Source organism: Calonectris borealis, chromosome 2 (assembly GCF_964195595.1).
Source record: "Calonectris borealis chromosome 2, bCalBor7.hap1.2, whole genome shotgun sequence".
Classification (NCBI taxonomy): Eukaryota; Metazoa; Chordata; class Aves; order Procellariiformes; family Procellariidae; genus Calonectris; species Calonectris borealis.
Window position 1 is genome coordinate 84,136,785 of NC_134313.1, and position 19,751 is coordinate 84,156,535.

Consider the following 19,751-nt stretch of genomic DNA (forward strand, 5'->3'; position numbering starts at 1 on the left):
TCCTGAATAATATTGCAGGCAACAACGTACGAGGGTAAGATAGGCAATAATGAGAAACAGCAGCAAGAAATACATTATAAAAAGCCATGGTATGCTTCACACGATGACAATTCATACACATACACAATTGCAAACTGGATAGGATGGTTAATTCTGAGATGCATTGATGAAAACAAAACTAACTTTATCCTGGAATGACTGGAGTGTCCAATTTCTTACCAGAGTTTCTCCAAAGTAAGTACTCGTCAAACCACAATCATTCTGCTCTTTTACCATCTGTCTCTCTGTGAAATAACTGCAAATTTAAAGCTATGGAGGCCAATGAAACACCACGCAGCTCCACAGAAAAGGCAAGGGGGCAGCCAAGACTGCAAAAGAGAACTCGACCCCCTTCCGCAATCACACCTACCCCAAAAAAACCCTACAGAGCTAAATGGCTCTTGGGCTAACAGAAGTCAAGAAAGAGACCAGGAGTGATGATCAATGAAGACCTGCAGCCTAACCCATTTGTCATCAAGGGCACAGGCAGATCTGTGATTTAGAGGAATCCTCTGAACTGGTGGGGCGGGCGCTGCCAGAACACTCAGCCAGAAGCACTGAGCTCCCGATAACCTTCGCCCTGCCTTGAGAAGATGATAATACACATGACATTTTGGTGAGAGGCTGACAGCACTAGTGGGAAGCCAAATTAACTTCAGTTATCTAGACTTTTGTCTCAAAGTGTGAGAGACAAATTTTCCTTTCCCTGTTCCTTTACTATTCATTTTTATTTAAATTCCATCCATTTCATAAGGTGCTTTAGAACACATGTACAGAACACTTTATTTTGCACAGCACAATAGCAGCCCCTATCACTGTTAGAACTTCCTTTTCCCTCATTTTTCATGGATGTCTAAAGAAATCTTTTTGTTAAGCTATAGGAAATACATTTCAATAGTAGATTTTGCTGCCAGAAGACTGAAAAATTAAGCTTTCAATTTAGAAGTTACTTATTCATACATGTATTTTATCTATATAAATCTGTAAAATACATGATATTTTGTCACAGTTTTTGCTGTTTCCTTCAGAATCTTGCTCTCCAAGATATCTATGAGAAAGCATCCTTTGCTTTGAAAAACCTTCTCTGCTGATATACCGATCATAGAATCATAGAATATCTCAAGTTGGAAGGGACCCATAAGGATCCTTGAGTCCAACTCCCTGGATGTTCCTATAGATGTTCCTATAGAGGAGGGAAGTAGAAGGGTGAAAAAATAACACTCTATTCAGACTTTTACTTTAGTCCAGCGAGGTGAGTTTTTCTTATTTAAAAACAAAACAAAACAAAACCAACCCCATACTTTATTTGGGAAATATTAAGAGCACTTTAAATACAACACCCTTCAACTACTTCTCAGGTATCCTGCATTTCTCTCCACCTCATTTCAGTGACTGACAAAGAAAGCCCAAGAAGACCTATTTCCATATGCTAAAGTCATTCTTGGAGAAAAAAAAAAAGCCTCTTTAGTATGTTTTTGTTTGATTACTGATCGATGAAACAAATATTTTCCAAGGTACATCAGGAAGAGTTTTGAGCAAAGGATTTGAAACGTCAACAAAAAATTCTGTTTATGTGTTTTTTTCAGAAACTTCTTTATATTTCTATTTATCATCAGATTAAGGAGTTTTCAGCTGAATTCCCATGTTTTGAGACTTTGATTATAATAGAAAATATCCAATTCAGCTAACAAGTTAGGACAGAAGTTGCCAAGCTACACATCCTACGAAAATTGTCTGCTTATGGTGAACTCACAATGGAAACAGTTTTGTTCCTGTACAGCCCTGACACGAGAACTTCATATAATAATTGTTCAGACACATTTGGAGTCTTTGCTATCAATACACAATACAACAGTCTTAAATGCTTTTGTCTCAGTTTGTGTTCTAAGAAAACACATACATGCATTTGGCTAAAAGTTGTTAAAAATGTTTACAGCAGTATTTTTTTAAAGATCAGATGTGCAAACTTCAGATATTACGGCTCTGATTGATTTTATTACTCTGATCTCATGCCTAAATGCATAAAAGCAAGTTCTTAAGGTACACATTGACCTTGCAACTTCCATAGAATGTGGCGGTAGCAACAGACACTCAGTCTAAAATTGGGCAACAGCTATCTCACATGCCCTTCTGGGATTTCTCACGCTTTAACATTCATATACAATTTATTAACAATATATACAAATGCAGAAATATATAGATGCATTTATTTCAGTCTTACTATGTCACTTAACTGAATAAAAAGTCAATGCTTGTAACGTTTTTAACAAGAACAGCTACACTGGGTCAGCCAAAGGTCCATCTAGCCCTGTGCCCTGTCTTCAACAGCTGCCAAAATTGAATACCTGGGGATACAGAATAAGAACACGGCAAAATACGTAATGATACCTCCATAAAATACCATACAGCCTCCAACAATCTGCAACTCGGGGACTTTCAAAGCCAGAGGTGATTTTTTATTTAACAGCCTTCAATTAATTTTCTTCAAAGAACTGTCCTATAATTTGTATTTTTAATCCACATATAGTTCTAATGTTCACAACAATCCTATGTCAAGGATTTCTAAACCTTAATTACACTTTTTTACCTCAGCCTGCTGCCTGCTATTTTGATGCCTCCTCATTCCAATAGCGTGACAGAAGGCATGTTCTTTAGGGTATCTTAGAGACCTCTACTGTATTTCCCCTTAATTATTCCTTTTCTCTTTTGAAAAGTCCTATCTCATTTACTTGTTCTTTCTACGGAAATAGTTACGTATATTTGCTCTACCTTGTTGCTCTACTCTGGACTTTTTTCCTCCTGTATCTTTTTCTGGGAGGTAGCAGATCAGAACCACACACAGTATTCAGGATGTGGACGTACAACAAATTTGTAAGAGTGGCATGTGGCTGGGCTTACTTTTGCCTGTATGTCTTTTTTACTGATACTTAACAGTAGATTTAGTCTGTTGATCAATGCTGGTTTTGTGAGACCACATCTTATTCATGAGTGGTTAGTCACCTTTGGACACTATTATTTTATGTGTGAATTTAGGACTGGTATTCCTGCATAACTTTACAGTTTCATATGCTATTTTACTGTGAAGGAATGCCATAAGGATCTTCTTAAATTCTTCACAGTCAGTCCTTGTCTTCATTTCCCTGAATAATTTTGGTACCTCCAGCAGGCCTGACCATCCCACTATTCACTGCCTTTTCAGGATCACTTATGAGTACATTTATCAGAATGGTTCCAGCACACACTGCTGCAGGACTTTCTCCAACCTTCCGTTAACACGAAGGCTAGGCATTTACTCTCACTGCTGTTCCCTGTATTCCATCTGTTTTTTTAATTCATGGGAGCATCTTCTCTCATATTGCAGAGTTACTTACTTGGTTTTAGCTAATGCCTTTTGGAAATTCAACTAGACTACATCAATTTCTACTCAGCATTCTGTCACAGTCTTCTTGTCTGAAATTTTTAATATAGATTTTTAAAGAATGTTAATATTTTACTTTTAAAGTATTAAAAAATATTTCTACTACTTTCATATTGGTTATTTTTATATTCACTGTGAAATTCTCTTAAGCATTACCTCACACTATGAACTGACCTACAGTAACATCAATGGCCACAGCTACGTCAGTGATCTATTAATTGTACTACCAATCCAAGCACTCGGTAAAAAAAGGCTGAAGTTTTGGAAGAGTATCATTCTCCTTATATCAAATCTAAGACAGGAGAAGGAAGTGTGTGTCATATGGTGCTGTGACCATAACATTCAGGTGGACTTGGGAGAACTTTTGTGTTTTTGTGCTACAGTAAATATTTATCTCTGAAATTTTTTATTAAACTGGTATCCTGAATATGTCTGATCATCTGTATTCAAGGAGTGGGGAAACTTGCAGAGCATGAAAAACATAATGAGCATATGCTACCCTCTATTTTCCTCAGTGTAAAAATAAAAGACATGTAGCTTTATAGAACTGATTTCCAGTGTTACTTAGACTCTAAAACATCTTGGAATATTAACAAAAAAAAAAAGAATTAAGGCATGAAATATATTTCAGAAGGTAAACATGCAACATCTCTTCTGCCAGTAAGAAAAAAGACAAAAAACAGGAGACTCAGGGAAGGAATATCATAATGTTTGTTCCAAAACAGCTGAGCTGTTTTACTCAACTGTATGTCGAAACACCTAAAAGAATATAATATGTTATTCTGATAGGCTCACATGCTTCGACAAAACTGTGTGCCAGGACATTCCTTACTAAATTAGTGACTAATCAGATGCCGTGCTGAGAAACACACCCTCACGTGTTACAAGCACCCAGGCGTCTGCAACATTAAAAAAAAAAAAAAACAAAAACAAAAAACCAAACGGACTACAACTATAGGTTCTCATGCCCCCTGTAAATAACTTCCATCATGCGTTTTGTAATCTAATGCTCGCATTTGGCAAACCAGATGCAATTAAAGGTCAAAACCCAACTACTATATAAACTCAACTCTACTTACTCTGATCTTTCTCCTGACTATTACCGTTCTAAAGATTCCAAGCAATGACGTCCTCTTCCTTCCATAGCCATAACTAGTATATATTTATAAATATCTTGTTTCATTAATCATAAATGTTTCTTGCTTCTTTTATCAAGTTCTCAAATTAACCAAAATTGCCTTTTTCTTTTTCCTTCTTATTACCCTCAAATTTCCAATATGCTTTATAAATTGTTTAGAATTTGAAAACTTGACAGGAATTAACTCAATAGGCTGTTAGGAGACCTGCACATATTTTCTCCTTGTGAAAAACAGCATTTTTACAAAACTGAATATGTAATTTCTATATTCTTGCTGCATACTGCATATGGAAAACTGTGTAGGACTATAGAATTTTCAAGCTTTGTTCCTGTTGTTGAGATATAATGCAGTAAAAAATATTACTTAAATAATTCAGTTTCTCAAACCACATGTCATAGTACAGAAAAGCAAGCTTCCTCAGCAGAAAAAACAGATACCACTTCAATGACTTGGGTTTCAGGTTCTAGAAACCTTTGCATTGTCTGCAGAATGACCCGAAAGCTGGTCTCATGATGCTGAAATCAATGCTCAGGGACAACTGGCCCCAGAACCATTCCTGTACATCATGTATATATATTCTCATAATCAGATTGATGCCGATTTGTGTGGCAAGAAAATAAATCTGTGACAAGCAACAACAGTGACAAGCAACCACTGAAACTGGGAGACTGCCTCTGATAAATATACCTATGGCAGGTTTGGGTATTTGATTCAGTAACTTTTTTTGTGTGGAAAAAACCCTATTCTTCTCAAAATAATAAAATAACCAAAGCAGCATTTCTGCCTATAGGAAACAGATAATACAGACCAATATTAAAAGGGGAAAAAAGCTATTTGTACTTGCAGGAGAAACACATCTTTTTCAGATTTTTGTGTTTGGCATAAGCCATATAATTTGCTCTTCATGCAGTCTTTAGTGATAATATGAAAATACAGAAGATGGTTAAGCTTGCTACCTGTTTTTATGGAGTTTTTTATCAAATATGATTTGACTTGTGTTTAAGAAAAGCAATTCCAAAATTAAACAGTCCATTTTTTTTCTTAATCCTAAAAGCAGTCTCTCTATTTAAAGTAACACTGGGGGCTCCCTGAATGCTATAGTTTATAAATACCCTTTAAGATGACAAGTCAAATGACTTCAGGATTGTAAATTATCTCTCACAGTTGTTCAACTGTTAAAACGGAAAGCAGTAAGAATAGAATAAAAATACCCATGGTGAAAATGTTGCATGTGCAATGGAATAAATATACGGAATAGGACACATGACCATTTTAACATTAATCTTTCCACTTAAATTTACTCTCTACCCTTTAAAAAGGTCAGTTTTGTGAACTTCTCTCCTGATGAGCAATTTGAGGTCTGTCATTCTGTTCAAAGCTCCACACTGATCAGAAATGCAGTCTACCTCTACTCATGATCTGTCTGGTACTTGTTGCAACAATATTCTGCTGGTTTAGGTATTAATAATAATTCAAAGTAACCCACCTAATTATATAATAAAGAACATTTTAAAATAGATACAAAAGGTGAAAAATATGAACATTACATTTGCAAGCAGAACAAGTCTCTGAGGCAAGCAAACATGCCCAAGAGCTCTGTGGCAATCAGACAGGCTGTTCCTGGATTAGGCAGTAGTTAAATTTATTGTATGGTATAATCCTACTAAGAGTTACAGAAAGGATGTTTTGACTGTATGTCAGTTTTCTGTTTTCTTTAACAGGGCTTGGTACCTCACCACTCTAAAAAAGTACTATTGCTTGTTAACCAATTCAAAGATACAACAATATGGAGCTAAGGTCTACCTGTCTAGACATTTTACTAAGTCTGCCTAAGCTCTTTGAAATCTTTTAACTAGAAGATAGCCTTGCTAACTCTGAGAGTTGTCCTAAAAAAAGGATATTCTTTAGAAGGAACTGACTTTTTCCAGTTAGTGCTGTCTGCAAAGCCTTGGAATACAGTACCTCCACTTGAAAATAAGGAATTAAAGATTGCACTCCAACCAGTAACCTAGTGTTAATTCTGGTGTACTGATATGCCGCTACTTCTACATAGTCACAACTACAAACTACAAGACATTTCATATGGATTCCCACCATAAATTAAAAAATCCCAGAATACCGAATACTTGTTCAAAAGTCTTTATGGATTACGGATAAATATTCAGGGTGAGAGCTGACAGAGGCAGGGAGTGACCAGCTCTTCGTGCAGAATGATGCGACTGCATCCAAGTCTTCGCTTTTCCCTGTCTGAGCCGAGTAGGAAGGCTTTTGCTACCCTTCAAGAGGTAGTTCATAACTTGAGCCTAAGTTCAACATGTGACTTGACGTACACCTGTCTAAGAATGAACACTACTTTTTGGCTGACATTTTATAAGAGTATGTCCAAACCTACTGGATCCTTCAACTGGAAGGATCTTTACCAAGAATATGAGGGGTCTTCGTCACTTTTCCCCACATACACTTCATTCCAAGTTTCACTTTCTTATTGAGGAAATACCTGTCAATCACATCCTTGGACAGGTTTTCTTATAATGCTATTTAGGCTGGCAGCCAAAGTAAGAGTAGACTCTTCTACACCCTGCCTCTGAAGCATGCTATTTATAACAAACTTTGTAAATATAAACAAGTAAAAAAAAGAAACAAAGCAAGGAATTTATACTGAAAATGCAGTAATACTCAGAATTGACAGTAATAATTAAAGTATGTCTGCCAGTAGCTGACAATTTCCAAGCAGCTTTGAAAAATAAATAGGGAAAGAATAACAGATGCTCTGGTTAGCATGAGAACACCGATCTGCTCAAAAATGGTCAGAACAACAACATTTTCTTAGATTCAGGAGGTACCCAAATGTTGTCCCTTTTCTTTTAATTCATCTGATACTCTCTGTGGGGGTCTTGCACCCCACAACAAGCAAAGATTAATTACTTGCTTCAAGAGGGGCCCCTGAAGACAGACAGACAAAGTGATCTGAGATGGATGGCACCAGCACAATTCCTCTGCAGTTTTTCAGATACAGTTTTTCTATACAGATGTTCACACACTTAAGAAATCAACCCACGAAGATAGGATAGATGAATACTTGAAGAGAAGCTTATAGCTTTCACAGTATGTCCAAAGTGTGGCCCACAACTCAATACAGAAGAGAGTATGTTTTGTTTTCCCTGTAATTAGACTTTTAAAGCTTTATCTCTGCTGCTGAAAAATACTGGTTTCAATATTGCTGTATCAGTAAGAAACATGAAAATATTAAAAAGTGAAGGATACCTCCAAACTCCCTTGCTGAAAGCTGGGAAAACTTGGCAAACGGCAGGCAACTGCACTGTACAAATCCGCGAATTCAAATGGAGCACTTGCCATACTTGCTCTTGTCTGAGACAGAGGAGTAGATCTAAGCACTTGTTATTGAGATAGTGCAAAGTTGAGAAAGGGACAAGTGGCATTTGAGAGCTCCAGAATAACACTAACCATTTTGGCGATTTTCTCTTTCTGAATCTCTGGTTCATTTCTCCACTCACCTCCTCAACGGAATTTTCTGTATTTGCTTTATCATGTTCCTTTCAACTCCTATCAGCTTCCAGGAGTTGTTTTGTTTTCTCAGTGCTGGAAACAAGCTGAACTAAAAAAACCAAAACGCCTGCAATTTTACATATCTTGTACTTAATGTTTAGTTAATACTGTGATCAAAAGAAACATTTTATCATTACAATAAACATAACAATAAAAAAAGATGTGAGACAGCCTGGATGATGGTAGGCAGCAGCAGGGAGGTTGCATTTTTTCCCCAGTGATGATAATACAGGTATTAGATGACATGCCAGCGAGCATGACACAGAGCTATCAGAACTGGGTCAGCTCAGAATTAGCAGGTTGTTCACAACATACAAATCCACCTGGCTGTGCTCACAGACACCTTAACAGAACTGCGTTTTTGACACAGTGGATCCAGAAGCAAAACTCTCATGAATAATTGAACGGTGACTGCAGCTCCATACTTCAAAAAATTAAACACGGAATAGAGCTGGCTTTACTATATGTTGAAAATTGCTGAAGAAAAACTGCCTTATGTTTAAATAAAAAATGACAAACAAAGGCTGTATTTCCATCCTCCCATCATTATGGAGCTAGCATTTTTCAATTGAGTGTAAGAGTACATTTTTACCAATGAGTAACAAAGGAATTTAATTACTGAGTCACTTTTGCACAGGATGCAGCATACCCTGCAGTTTGCAAAGACTGCACTTATGTCAGGTATTTATTTCACACATTTAATCATGGATGCAGTGACTTCACTTGAATAAAACTATTTCAAACCTAGTTTATTTAAGCATAGTAAAAATACATGTATCTCTGTGCTGCTGCCCAGATGACCTTTTTTCCAACATGGAGGCAAACCACCAAAATCATAGAATCACAGAGTGATAGAATCATTTAGGTTTAAGATCATCGAGCCCAACTGTAATGCTAGATATAAAGATTTTTAGAAGCCTCCACATGAAATCTCTTGAAGTTGTTCCATGAAATTACTCCTTCTGACTTATTCAAGGAATAATATTTGTTTATCCCTGACAAGATACAAACAGAACACTAAAAAAAAAAAGCTTTCAAACAATATGAAAGAAACATTAGAAATGATTACTGAAATCTCCTGTTTGTGAGAGATTAGCGAGACCAAAAAAAACCAGTCAAATCAGATTATATGTGAGGTGTTCTTCTGTATCTTCAAATTCTGATTAAATATTTGTATAAAACCACTTTTGTTATCAGAAGAACAGAAGAAAAAAAATTTCCCAGAGGTAAACAACGGCAATCTTCTGAATGACTCCCTAGTATCTCAGTGCTGCAAAACCAAAATATATAGTATGGAAATCTTTCAGAGCTCTCTAAATAGAATAAAAAGTTTAAAATAATTCTTGATAATTTTGACTAAAACTAGCCAATGGGTTAGAGGAAGGGACAGGGTTGTGGGACAAATGAAGAGAGTAATACATTTCTCAAGGAATTATGATTTATGAAGTTAAAACTAGAAAAAATAGGGCTATCCAAGCAATTTCAGATCAACTGCTCTCATTTGGATCCTTGGAGAGATACTGACCAAGTTACTGAGAAGCTGTTAAAGAAGTCAACGAGGATTATTCAGATCCAAGTACGTAAAAAAGAAGGGATATTTCTTTTAAAAAAGTACATAGCCCGTCCTAAAGAAAAGATGGAAGCATACATCTCAACTGTTGCAATGCTTTTGAAAATTTCCTATATGACATTTAAAAGCAAACTGCAAAAATACGGCTTATATGCAATCCCCATAGGATAACTTCACGTTTAATTGAAAAGCCATACAAAAGGGCAGGTATTAGAAGTGTGTGGTTATGAGAGATTGATATGTCCTTAGCATTTTCATTCAGTATCTGCACTAATCCTTCAGGTGAGTGAGTGGCAATACCCTGGGAGGAGTGGCAGACACTGCAGAGGACAGAATCAGGGTCCAAAGAGGAGCTCAAACTGGAAAATGGCACGAAACAATCAACCAGCCAAACTCATCAGGGACATAATGTATTTGACAAGCCAAATGCATGAATGCAAAATGGGAAACAACTTACCAAACAAGCAGTGTAGCGAAAAAGGAGAATGTTCCCAACAGAATATAAGCTACTTGAGTTATTTGCAATAGTCTTAGAAAAAATAAATCTATGTCTTGGATGCATTTACAAGACATTTATGGTATACACCACAAGTCATCTCTTTTACTTGATACTGATAAGGCCTCAGTATGAGCATCATGCTAGGAGCAATACAGGTACTCAAACATAAATGATAAAAGTTTCTGAAAACATAACTCACGACTCAGCAAATATTAAATTGGGTTGATGGAATATATCCTTGTCAAAAAAAGTGAAAGCAGTCCCAGACGAATTCTGCTGGTCCTTTGTTTCTGCCCTTACTTCCTCAGAAATTATTCTTTTCTTGCAGCCACAATAACGTTTAACCTTTATTTTTAACTAATAGGGACGGAAGGCAAATAAGGCTTACAGAAAGAGGTATGCAATATTTGTTTGGTATATAATAATGAAAGGTGAATTGAGCTCCTGGAGACGAGGAAGAAAAGAAAATGTCTTGTGATGGCTAAGGCAGAATCATGTTATAACCAAATTACTAACAACCGCAGATAGCAGGTCTGACTTCAAAAGTTTGCAAACCACTCTATGTGAGAAGAAATTGGTTATATGCAGCACACATTATTTCTGGCTAATATAAGAAAAGAACCAAGCCAAACAAACCAGCTATTTCTACCAGTGAGATACGTAACACCTACAAAGGCTGTGCCATCTCCTTCTTTTCCCCTCCCCTTAAACAAAAAAGAACCAACCAACCAAAAACCAAGGATAAGTATGCTGGAAAATGTATTAAACAGTCTTCAGACTTCAAGTGTGACACTTTTGCCAAAGTTAACAGCTTTTCTATTGAAGTATCATTATTTTTTGTTCCTGTAAGAAAACAAACACACAAAATTTTACCAGAATGCTGATTTTATCATTTATCAAATAAAAATAAACCCTGAAGAACACATTATTTGAGAAGTGAGCTAACAATTTGGAAATAACTAGCCAGAAAGCAGGAATAAAGTCACGCGATATAAAAAGAAAAAAAAATACAAGTATCAAGAAGTTTTTGCAATGTAGACAATTCTTTCTGCAATCTGCAGGAGGTTTGAGCATTTATATGTAATGTGCCTTTGTGATTTGGAAAAAAAACAACACCATGCATATTGCTAGCTATCTGACTTGTGACAATGCATTATATAAAACCAAGGATAATTACAATTTGGTATTTGTACAGTACAGTGGCTACTGAATAAATAAAATATAGGTTTAAACAGCAAATAAAACTCAATTTCCGTTTGCTAAGACTACAGTTCCACAAGTATGCATCCACTTTCTGCAGGACTGCAACCACTTTTTTACGTTAAGAACATTTGGGAGAATCATATTTTTAAGCAGAATTATTTGAGGTATGTTATTCAGCCATATATATATTCCAGCACAAACTCATATGAATATATGAGCTGAAATTAACAAAACAGCAAACATTACAAAATACCAGGAGTGGAAGTCTCTGAATACACTAGATGCCTTCAGATTATATTGCAACAACTGAAGAAGGAAATATTTGCAGTCTGAACCTATTTTTATCTATTTAGCTATTAGACTATATTCTGCCCTCTGCCTTCCTGTAGGTCCACAGGAAGTTTTTCCTTCAGTCTGTTACCAGATTTCATGCAGTTGTGTACAGCCATGTGAAGAATGGATCTCGTCTGGATGACCAAACCAAGATTAAGGGACTGCACAACAGAAACTGAAAAATCCGTGTTTCGGTACTGACTGGCCCATATGACTGGCCTTACATTAGCTTTGTTCCTATCTACAACATCAAGGAAATGGATTACCAAGCATAAACCAGAAACACTTCTGTTACAACCTCGATTCTGTTTAGATTTCCTAATGGAAATCTATTTCCTAATCCGCCCATCTACAAAGAGATCTCTTCGCAACACCCTGAAGGACAGAACTTTTTTTTTGAGTTATGGTTAAGCAGCATATCCTCAAGGTCTCAAGAATGAACGGAATACACAATCATACTGTGCCAGAGATTCATTTCAGAGAAGCTGCTTGCACACACAAAGAGACAGAGGTAAATCTAGTCCCCACGCTTGTTGGTCGAGCCCTGCATTTGTTACTGCTGTGGAATGGTATTCCAGCATGTTGCTGCAAGAGTCTGCTTCTTGTAACCACAAGCACCAGTCACAGGCATCTTTAAGACAGACAGGCCTTCAGACCAACAGGGAATAATGACACAAGGGTTGTAAATGCTCTTACTCATCTCACCACCCTAGGCTTACTGTATATATTCAAGGGAAACAAAAAGTCACCATTAAGGTACAATGTACCTGACCAGCCTACAGACATTTCATTTAGGACAAGATGAATCATGCTATATATCTCACAGAGTATTTCAATTCTTTCTCCATTGATCACGAAATAAAGACTAGGCAGACTACATCAGAAATCTTTAGGCAAATGACTTGCAGATTGTCTTAAGCCAACCCAGCAGGCAAAGCACATGCAAATCAGAGGTATGTAAAGCCTCCGACATAATAAATGAAGCATGGTAATTAGATGAAAGGGGGAATTGTCTCATTTATCTTTAGCGATAACACGAAGAGTTTTTTCCATAGCTGTCAGTGACATACTAAGAAGAATTTTGCACACGTGCATTACGGAGCTATGATTAGATTCAAAAGATTTTTTTTCTTCTTCTTGGGAAAAAAACAATAACCACACATTGTGTGAAGTCTGTCAAGCTCTAAACAATGCTAATACAGAATATTGTTGTTCAGAGTGCACTGACCATTGCAACGCATACAAACGTCTATGAGCTGGGCTAATGCAAGTGCGGAATTTCTGTAGGTCAAAAGATGAAAGTTAGGACCTGAATTTGAAGCTGATCTGTCATGACAGGGATTTAGCACCTGCTGGACCAATAACGGATGTAGTTCCCTACCAAGCAGTAAGCCTCTTTCCCCGGGAAGCAAGCAGCAACTTTGATGGCTCTGGGGGTCCACAAGTATCACCACAGTAAACTCTCAAAAAAGGAATCTCTGAAGGAGGCACTGGAGGAGGGGGGTGGCGAGAAACAGGAATGTCCTGGGCTTGGACAAAACCTCTGTGTGTCTGTTTGCAACCTTCTGTCAGTGAAGGCTATTATCTTAGAAATACTCCAGTTGGCTAACTACTGAGCTTCAAGAGAGCTTCAATATAAGCTCATGGCTTTCAACATCAAGTCCTAAATTGCTTCAATAAAGACAGCTGCCAGTTAAAAGCTGCAACCAAGAAATGTCTTTTTTTGTTTGTTTCTTCTTACAGAAGTCTAAGTCTTGGTCCTCTTGGGACCAGAAGAGAGCATGCAAGTCTACCTGGGAGGAAAGCCCCACTCTGGGAAGAAGAAGTCTTCCTTTCAAAATACAGGGCCAGGAGAACCCTTTCAGGACTTATTTTCACGGCCTAAAGAATTATAACGAAGACATTCAATGTATAAAAATGTATTACGTACTGCACACCAACTGCAGTCTGTGCAGCTGATGCGGCTATTAGTGCAGTACGGAGCTTAACGCCATCTTCGGTCAGGCAAGTCTCTTCCTAGAAGTCAGTAGCTTTAATTTGGTTAAGAACATGATAAAGCATAGGGGGGCCTGAGAACTAGCTATGCAGTTCTTCCAGTTTTCACAGCATTAATTCTTCCTTTTTGGCTTATTCTCTTCAGTCACTTTCTGGTGGCCATTTTAAAGGACTGTTGCTTAGTCTCTTCTCAGGCTGCAACTGACTTTTTTTAGGCTTGCTATAAAAGGATAATTTTGAATGAATATTAATTTGACCTCCTTAAGTTTGACCACTCAAGAAACGAAGGTGTGCCACAATTCCTGTGTATATTCTAATACATCTGCTAGCACTGAACAGTGAAGCACCAGGTTTCGAATAAATCTTGTTGTTAGGATGGGAAGAAATAAAACAGCTTTATAAAGAAAAAGAAAGTAATTTTCCAGTGCTCCTTTAACAGTTGTTATCCATTTTTAAAAAAAGGCAAGATATCAGTAGAGAAGTTCCTCAGAAACAGAAGCAGATTCAGAAACAGAACGTACTACAAGAGCCTGCTTCACTGAGAAAGGTTTAGGATGAGTCCTCATCTTGCTTCAGTTCTAAAATTTTTAACTTAATATAGTACTAAATAACTCCATTAGAAATAAAAGCACAGGTCTTCTTACATAGACATATTTTAAATAGGCGGCAACTAGCATTCGCCATTTGAGTTAGGGCAATGAAAAAGAAGAGAGGCTACTCTTGCTTTTTTGAGTCAGCAGTGCTCAACAAAGACCAAGGAGGACCAAAAGCAAGTGCAACAAGTTAACAGTATCGTTACTGAAGGACTCCAATCTCTGATGCTTGGAGTGTATGTGCAGCAGAAGGGATGCACAGTGCACGTGCATGTTGAAGAAATGCAAGTTTCAGAACAGTAATAAGCAGTCATTCACTTCCAACTACCACAAGCTTTAATTGCAAAAACAATAGTACAAAGCATACCATTTCATTATTAAAATCATCATAAAGCTGTGCCACCATTTATGACACAACATAGTGTGATAGCGACGGAATGATAGTAATTTTCAAAAACAGAATTACGTAACACAAAGGCAAGGCAGGAAACGAGTCTGTTCAGATCATTTGTTACTTTCTGACTATATCTATTTTGATAAACTAAGCAGTGTGTGGCAATGCTGTTGGGCACTAGAGTGGGACATTTATGCAGTTAAACCATTAAAATAGCTCTTGGCACAGTTTTGGCACATGCCAACTAGCGCTTTCCCAAACGACCCAAGGTAGTTTCAAAGTTGGCACAGACCAAGAACCCCTTCCAGTCTGCACAGGGCCATTCTGTGTGGACCGTTAAATCCTGCAGACACAGTTGTTTTGTGCCTGTGGGCCGTGATGCCAGAGAATGGTCATAAACACATTTCATTTATTAGAACAAGCATTGCCTCTCATTCACAGTACCACAGATCTATTTTTTTTTCCTCTGTATGTTATTTAAGAGCATGTGATTCTCTGCTGGGTAGTGTTTTTTGTAAACAGACAGTATGGGGATGCATTTGACACAGGTTGCTTAGATAAGATAACATGAAAACAGTTTTTCATATCCGATCTTGAGTAAAATGAAAAGCAACCACGCACCCAGCCTCAAAATCTTCTAGCAGTTCCTCCAATTTTAACCCAATCAACTGGCACATTTATATGTTAGCATTCAGAAGAAGAGAAAAAATACAAAACTACAAATACCTACCCACAGTGCTAACAAATATAAAGTCTTTATGTGAACTTACAAAAGTTCTAAATGAAAGCTAGGGTGCAACAGTTGAAATTTCATTTATGCTAAATAACCTCTCTTAAAGCCGCCTTAACACCAGAGGACTGTGAAGTGTCTAAAGCAACATCTATTTTTAGAGAAAGTATGCAAGAGCCAGAGAACTGCAAACCAGTAAAGACTCATCTCTGTTCTGTGCAAACTGTCAGGAAATCTAATAAAGGACACGCATGCTGTCCTACAGTACAATTTTGTAAAGGACATCACATCACAAGCCTTCTGTGCTCTCAAAGAGTCAACCAGCTTGTAAATGAACGCTGATATCCATAAAAATTCACCTGGATTTCTGAGAAGGCTTTCAACAAGGTCTCTCATCAAATGCTCTTACAGAGACTAAGAAGTCATAGGATGTAAGAGGAATTATTCTGGTAAAGATGGAAACCAACTGCAAGGAATCGTAGAACTTTAACGAAGTATCAAGTGATTTGCTTGTCAAAAGGCAGATGAAATGTGAAAAGATTCACATGGAAAAAAAAAATCTTAAAGTCACGTGGGCTTGAAGCTGACCTTTAGTACTCAGCAACATAATCTTGAGATGATTATATATCCATGAAAAAATCAATTCAGAGCTCAGCAGAGGTTAAAAAAAGCCAATCAAGCATTAGGATTTATTTTGAAAAGAAGAGAGGGTATTTTTTATGACAAAGTATAGTGTTATATCAATGTATAGTCCAATGTCTCCCTGAACGCTGAACACTATTTCTAATTCTGCCCCCACCCCATGACAAAACGGATAACAGAATGGAAGAAAAGTGCAGAAAAGCACAATGGAGATATCAAAGCTACAGAGAACTTCTATTTTAGGAACAATTAAGTAGTCATGGACTGAACAGGACAGGATAGACGTTTATAAAGTCACAGCTTGCTGGAGAATATTAATAGAGAGTGATTGCTCACTATTTCTTCCAACACGAAAGTAGAAAGGGATTAAGAAACTATTATTACAGCAGTAAACAAACACAAGGCTGTGTTCACAAAACACATAGTTAAAGCTGTGGATATCCATGCTACAGGATGTTGCAAATATCAGAAGTTTGTAAGAACAAAAGCAATGAGACAAATTCATGGAAGGTCCACCTAGAACAGTTTAGGGGTTAAAAAAAAAAAAAAGAAAAAAAAAAGAAGAAAAAAAAAAAAGAGACCACTTCTGGTGCTTAGAAGTCCTTTAACTGGAAGCTGCTGGAGGCTGGCAAAGTACACCAGGAGAAGTACATAGCAAGCTTGTCCTGCTTTAATACACTACCCAAGGCCATGTTTCTCCTGGCTGGTCGCTTTCAGAAAGCAGATACCGGGCTACATGGACGTATGAACTGACCTTGTGTTCTTACCACTGCAAATTATTTTACACAGAGATATAGAACGCTTCTATTATATTACCCAATAGAACAGACCATGGTGAGCTCATCAAATTCTCTTTTCCGCTCTCTGTATTGGGCTTTCCACAGACCAGCAAGTCAAGTCCAAGATTCTGGACACCTGAAAACCTGAACCCAAGATATTTGAAGTACTATTTATAGTCTTTTCATGAAGATCAACTGTTCTGTTTTTGGGATGTGATGAACTGGGGAGTGAGAGAAAAAAATTGTCTTGGACTGCAGATTTATTTTTCATGGAAACGAAGGGCAGTTAAAAGCCTATGTTTCCTTCCATTCCATGAGCAATTTGATTATCTTTGCCCTCCTCCTTTCTGATGTAAACAGACACATAAATTCAGATGTCAAAAACCAAAAGATAGTAAGTTTTATGTAAATTTCTCTCACAATGAACAGGATGAAAGAACGAAACGCAAGTCACGCTATCTATTGTGCCACAGTAATGGCTTCTCAATCAAAATCTTTGAAGCACTGCCAGTCTACACAGATACATTGAGTAGCACTAGCTATGGTAAAAGAACCATTTTATGCTGCTTAGTTCATGAACTAACCTGTCATCAGTTCCACACAGCTCCACTTCAGGTTTGTAAGAAAGCCTAAGATAGTTCATCTCTCTAGAAGTTTAGGAATGACTGCACATCTGAACTGCTTTCTGTAACTGCCATGATGTTGGTATCTATCTCTAGGCAGAAAACAAAACCCTGCATCTTTCCTTTCCAACTTTGCATTACTGTTTCTTCAGTGTCAGGGTGTAATACAATAGTGTACTAATGCATATTTGTAATACAGCAGTTGCTTTCAAATGATGTCAGATATACAGTAATTCCTGGTGGTCTGTTTAGAAGAATAATGTCTTAAATATACAAACTTTTATTCTGAAATGGATCGTCTGTAAACCATTTAGAGACATTGTTTACACTGCAAACAAATTAAATCAATGATATGGTCTACACTAACAAGAAGATACAAACATTTGCCTGTGGACTGAGTCAGCCCAATAGCAAGTCAACAGACTTCACAATTATTGATTAATTCCTATTCCTATGGATATCAACTAATATTTATTTGAAATTATAATGATCAATTACTTGTGTTGGCTACTAAAGAGATAAAGGGAAACCCCAGAAGTTATCTACTTCTAGACAGCACTGGTATAACAATGTTCTAAAAGAAACTTACCTCCTTAACGAACATAGTATTTTTCCCTAATAACCAACTTCAAAGAAAACACCAATTCCCAGAAAACACAAAGCATGATAATCCCACTGTAAGAAAAAGCATTTCTAAAAGTATTTTGATATGTTTACTCTGTACTTTAACTCAAATCAGAAAAAATATACTTTCTACAAAGTTATTAAAAATTAAAATTGATGAACAAGCAGTAATAAACTTAGAAAAGATGCTAAGACCAAAATAATTGGGTTCTATTTTAGTTATAGGGAAAATAGACTATTTTTTAAATTCCAGACTAACAATAAAGAAGATATTAAATAACCAATGTATTGAAAATAATATACCTACTTGCCAGTGATGGTCTTCCAAAGCTGCGCACCTGCAATTGTGGGAACGTAAGATGAAACATAATGCACTAAAACAGAAACAATATTATTACTTTTTTCTTTATTCGTAAGGAATGTTCAAATTTGGGTAAAAATTACTAAGGAAGTCTCTATAACAGTCAAAACAGGAAGGGCATATTAACTTATAGTAACAGTTCTTGAATTGTTTTCTGTAAACTTAACAGACCAGTTAAAAATGTAAATGGAAAAAATCAGTATCTTATATTGCTACATTTTCATATGGAAGGAGAAGATTAACTTATGCATTACATCTACAAACTGACAACCACTTTCATTACATTCCTTATGAATCTGTAATAGTCTTGCCATCTAGTGGTTGGCTGGAAGTGTGAAGTAGCTACACAGAAGTGTTATACTGGGAAGAATTTTCTTCTGCTTTTTGGAGTGGCACTTCATTGATTTCAAGTCACTACCACAAGATTTCTACAGTATTACTTCAAGAACCTGATTGTTCTTGAACTCTGTGTATGATGCCATCAAAGGCAACAGTAAAATAAAAAAAGTTAACTATAGTAAAATAACCATTCTGTAAGCTGGGAAACACAGGTCTCCCTAGCCTCATCTCTATGATGAATGGTTAAAAATTCACATAGAAACAGAGTGAAACACAAATGAAGATGGGATGGCATTCTTGCTCTCTTAGCTTGGTCAATATTGGTACATCTTGGATTTGGCCAATATAAAAATATTAGTAATTACAGCTAAGAGAGAATTTATGTAAATCACCACCTTCCAACTAGTGAGGTATTCAACATTAGTGGTGATTTATACAACACAGAGCCTAAAAATCAAATTCTGCTAAGCTTTTTAAGTTGGCCTCTGAGCTTGCAATGCTCAGGCAGGAAACAGAATGGTAATGAAAACTCCAGAGAAGGCAATGACAATGAACCATGCTTCAAAAAAGGTTGCGAATAACTGCGGTAACTTAGCAGGGAACAATAGGCTTTGGCAGTCAGAAATGACGTGGTAGTACATCAAAGAAGAATACCATGCTTCTCTGACACCTATTTCCTGCTTTTGTGCTATGTTCAGGTTATTTTTCAAACACTTTGCATGGGGATTCAACATCAAACAAAAGGCAAAATAAGACACTTTAAAAAACATCTCCCTGACAATGAAAATTACAGACTGATGACCAACAAACAACAAACAAACACCAGCCCAGCCAACTCAAAATCCCTTTCAAACTTGGTTGTATTCACGTAAGACTTTATACACACTGCAAACTAAACACTAT

The 19,751-nt window shown here is 36.8% G+C and overlaps 1 protein-coding gene across 1 annotated transcript in view; it reads right to left on the reverse strand.

The window, feature by feature from the left end:
* Window positions 1-19,751, reverse strand: part of RETREG1 (reticulophagy regulator 1) — a 68,509-nt gene that overhangs the window by 34,026 nt on the left and 14,732 nt on the right. The window contains exon 3 of the mRNA XM_075142488.1: window positions 18,456-18,486. Coding sequence (XP_074998589.1) covers window positions 18,456-18,486 — 31 coding nt within the window. The remainder of the gene's footprint in view (window positions 1-18,455; window positions 18,487-19,751) is intronic.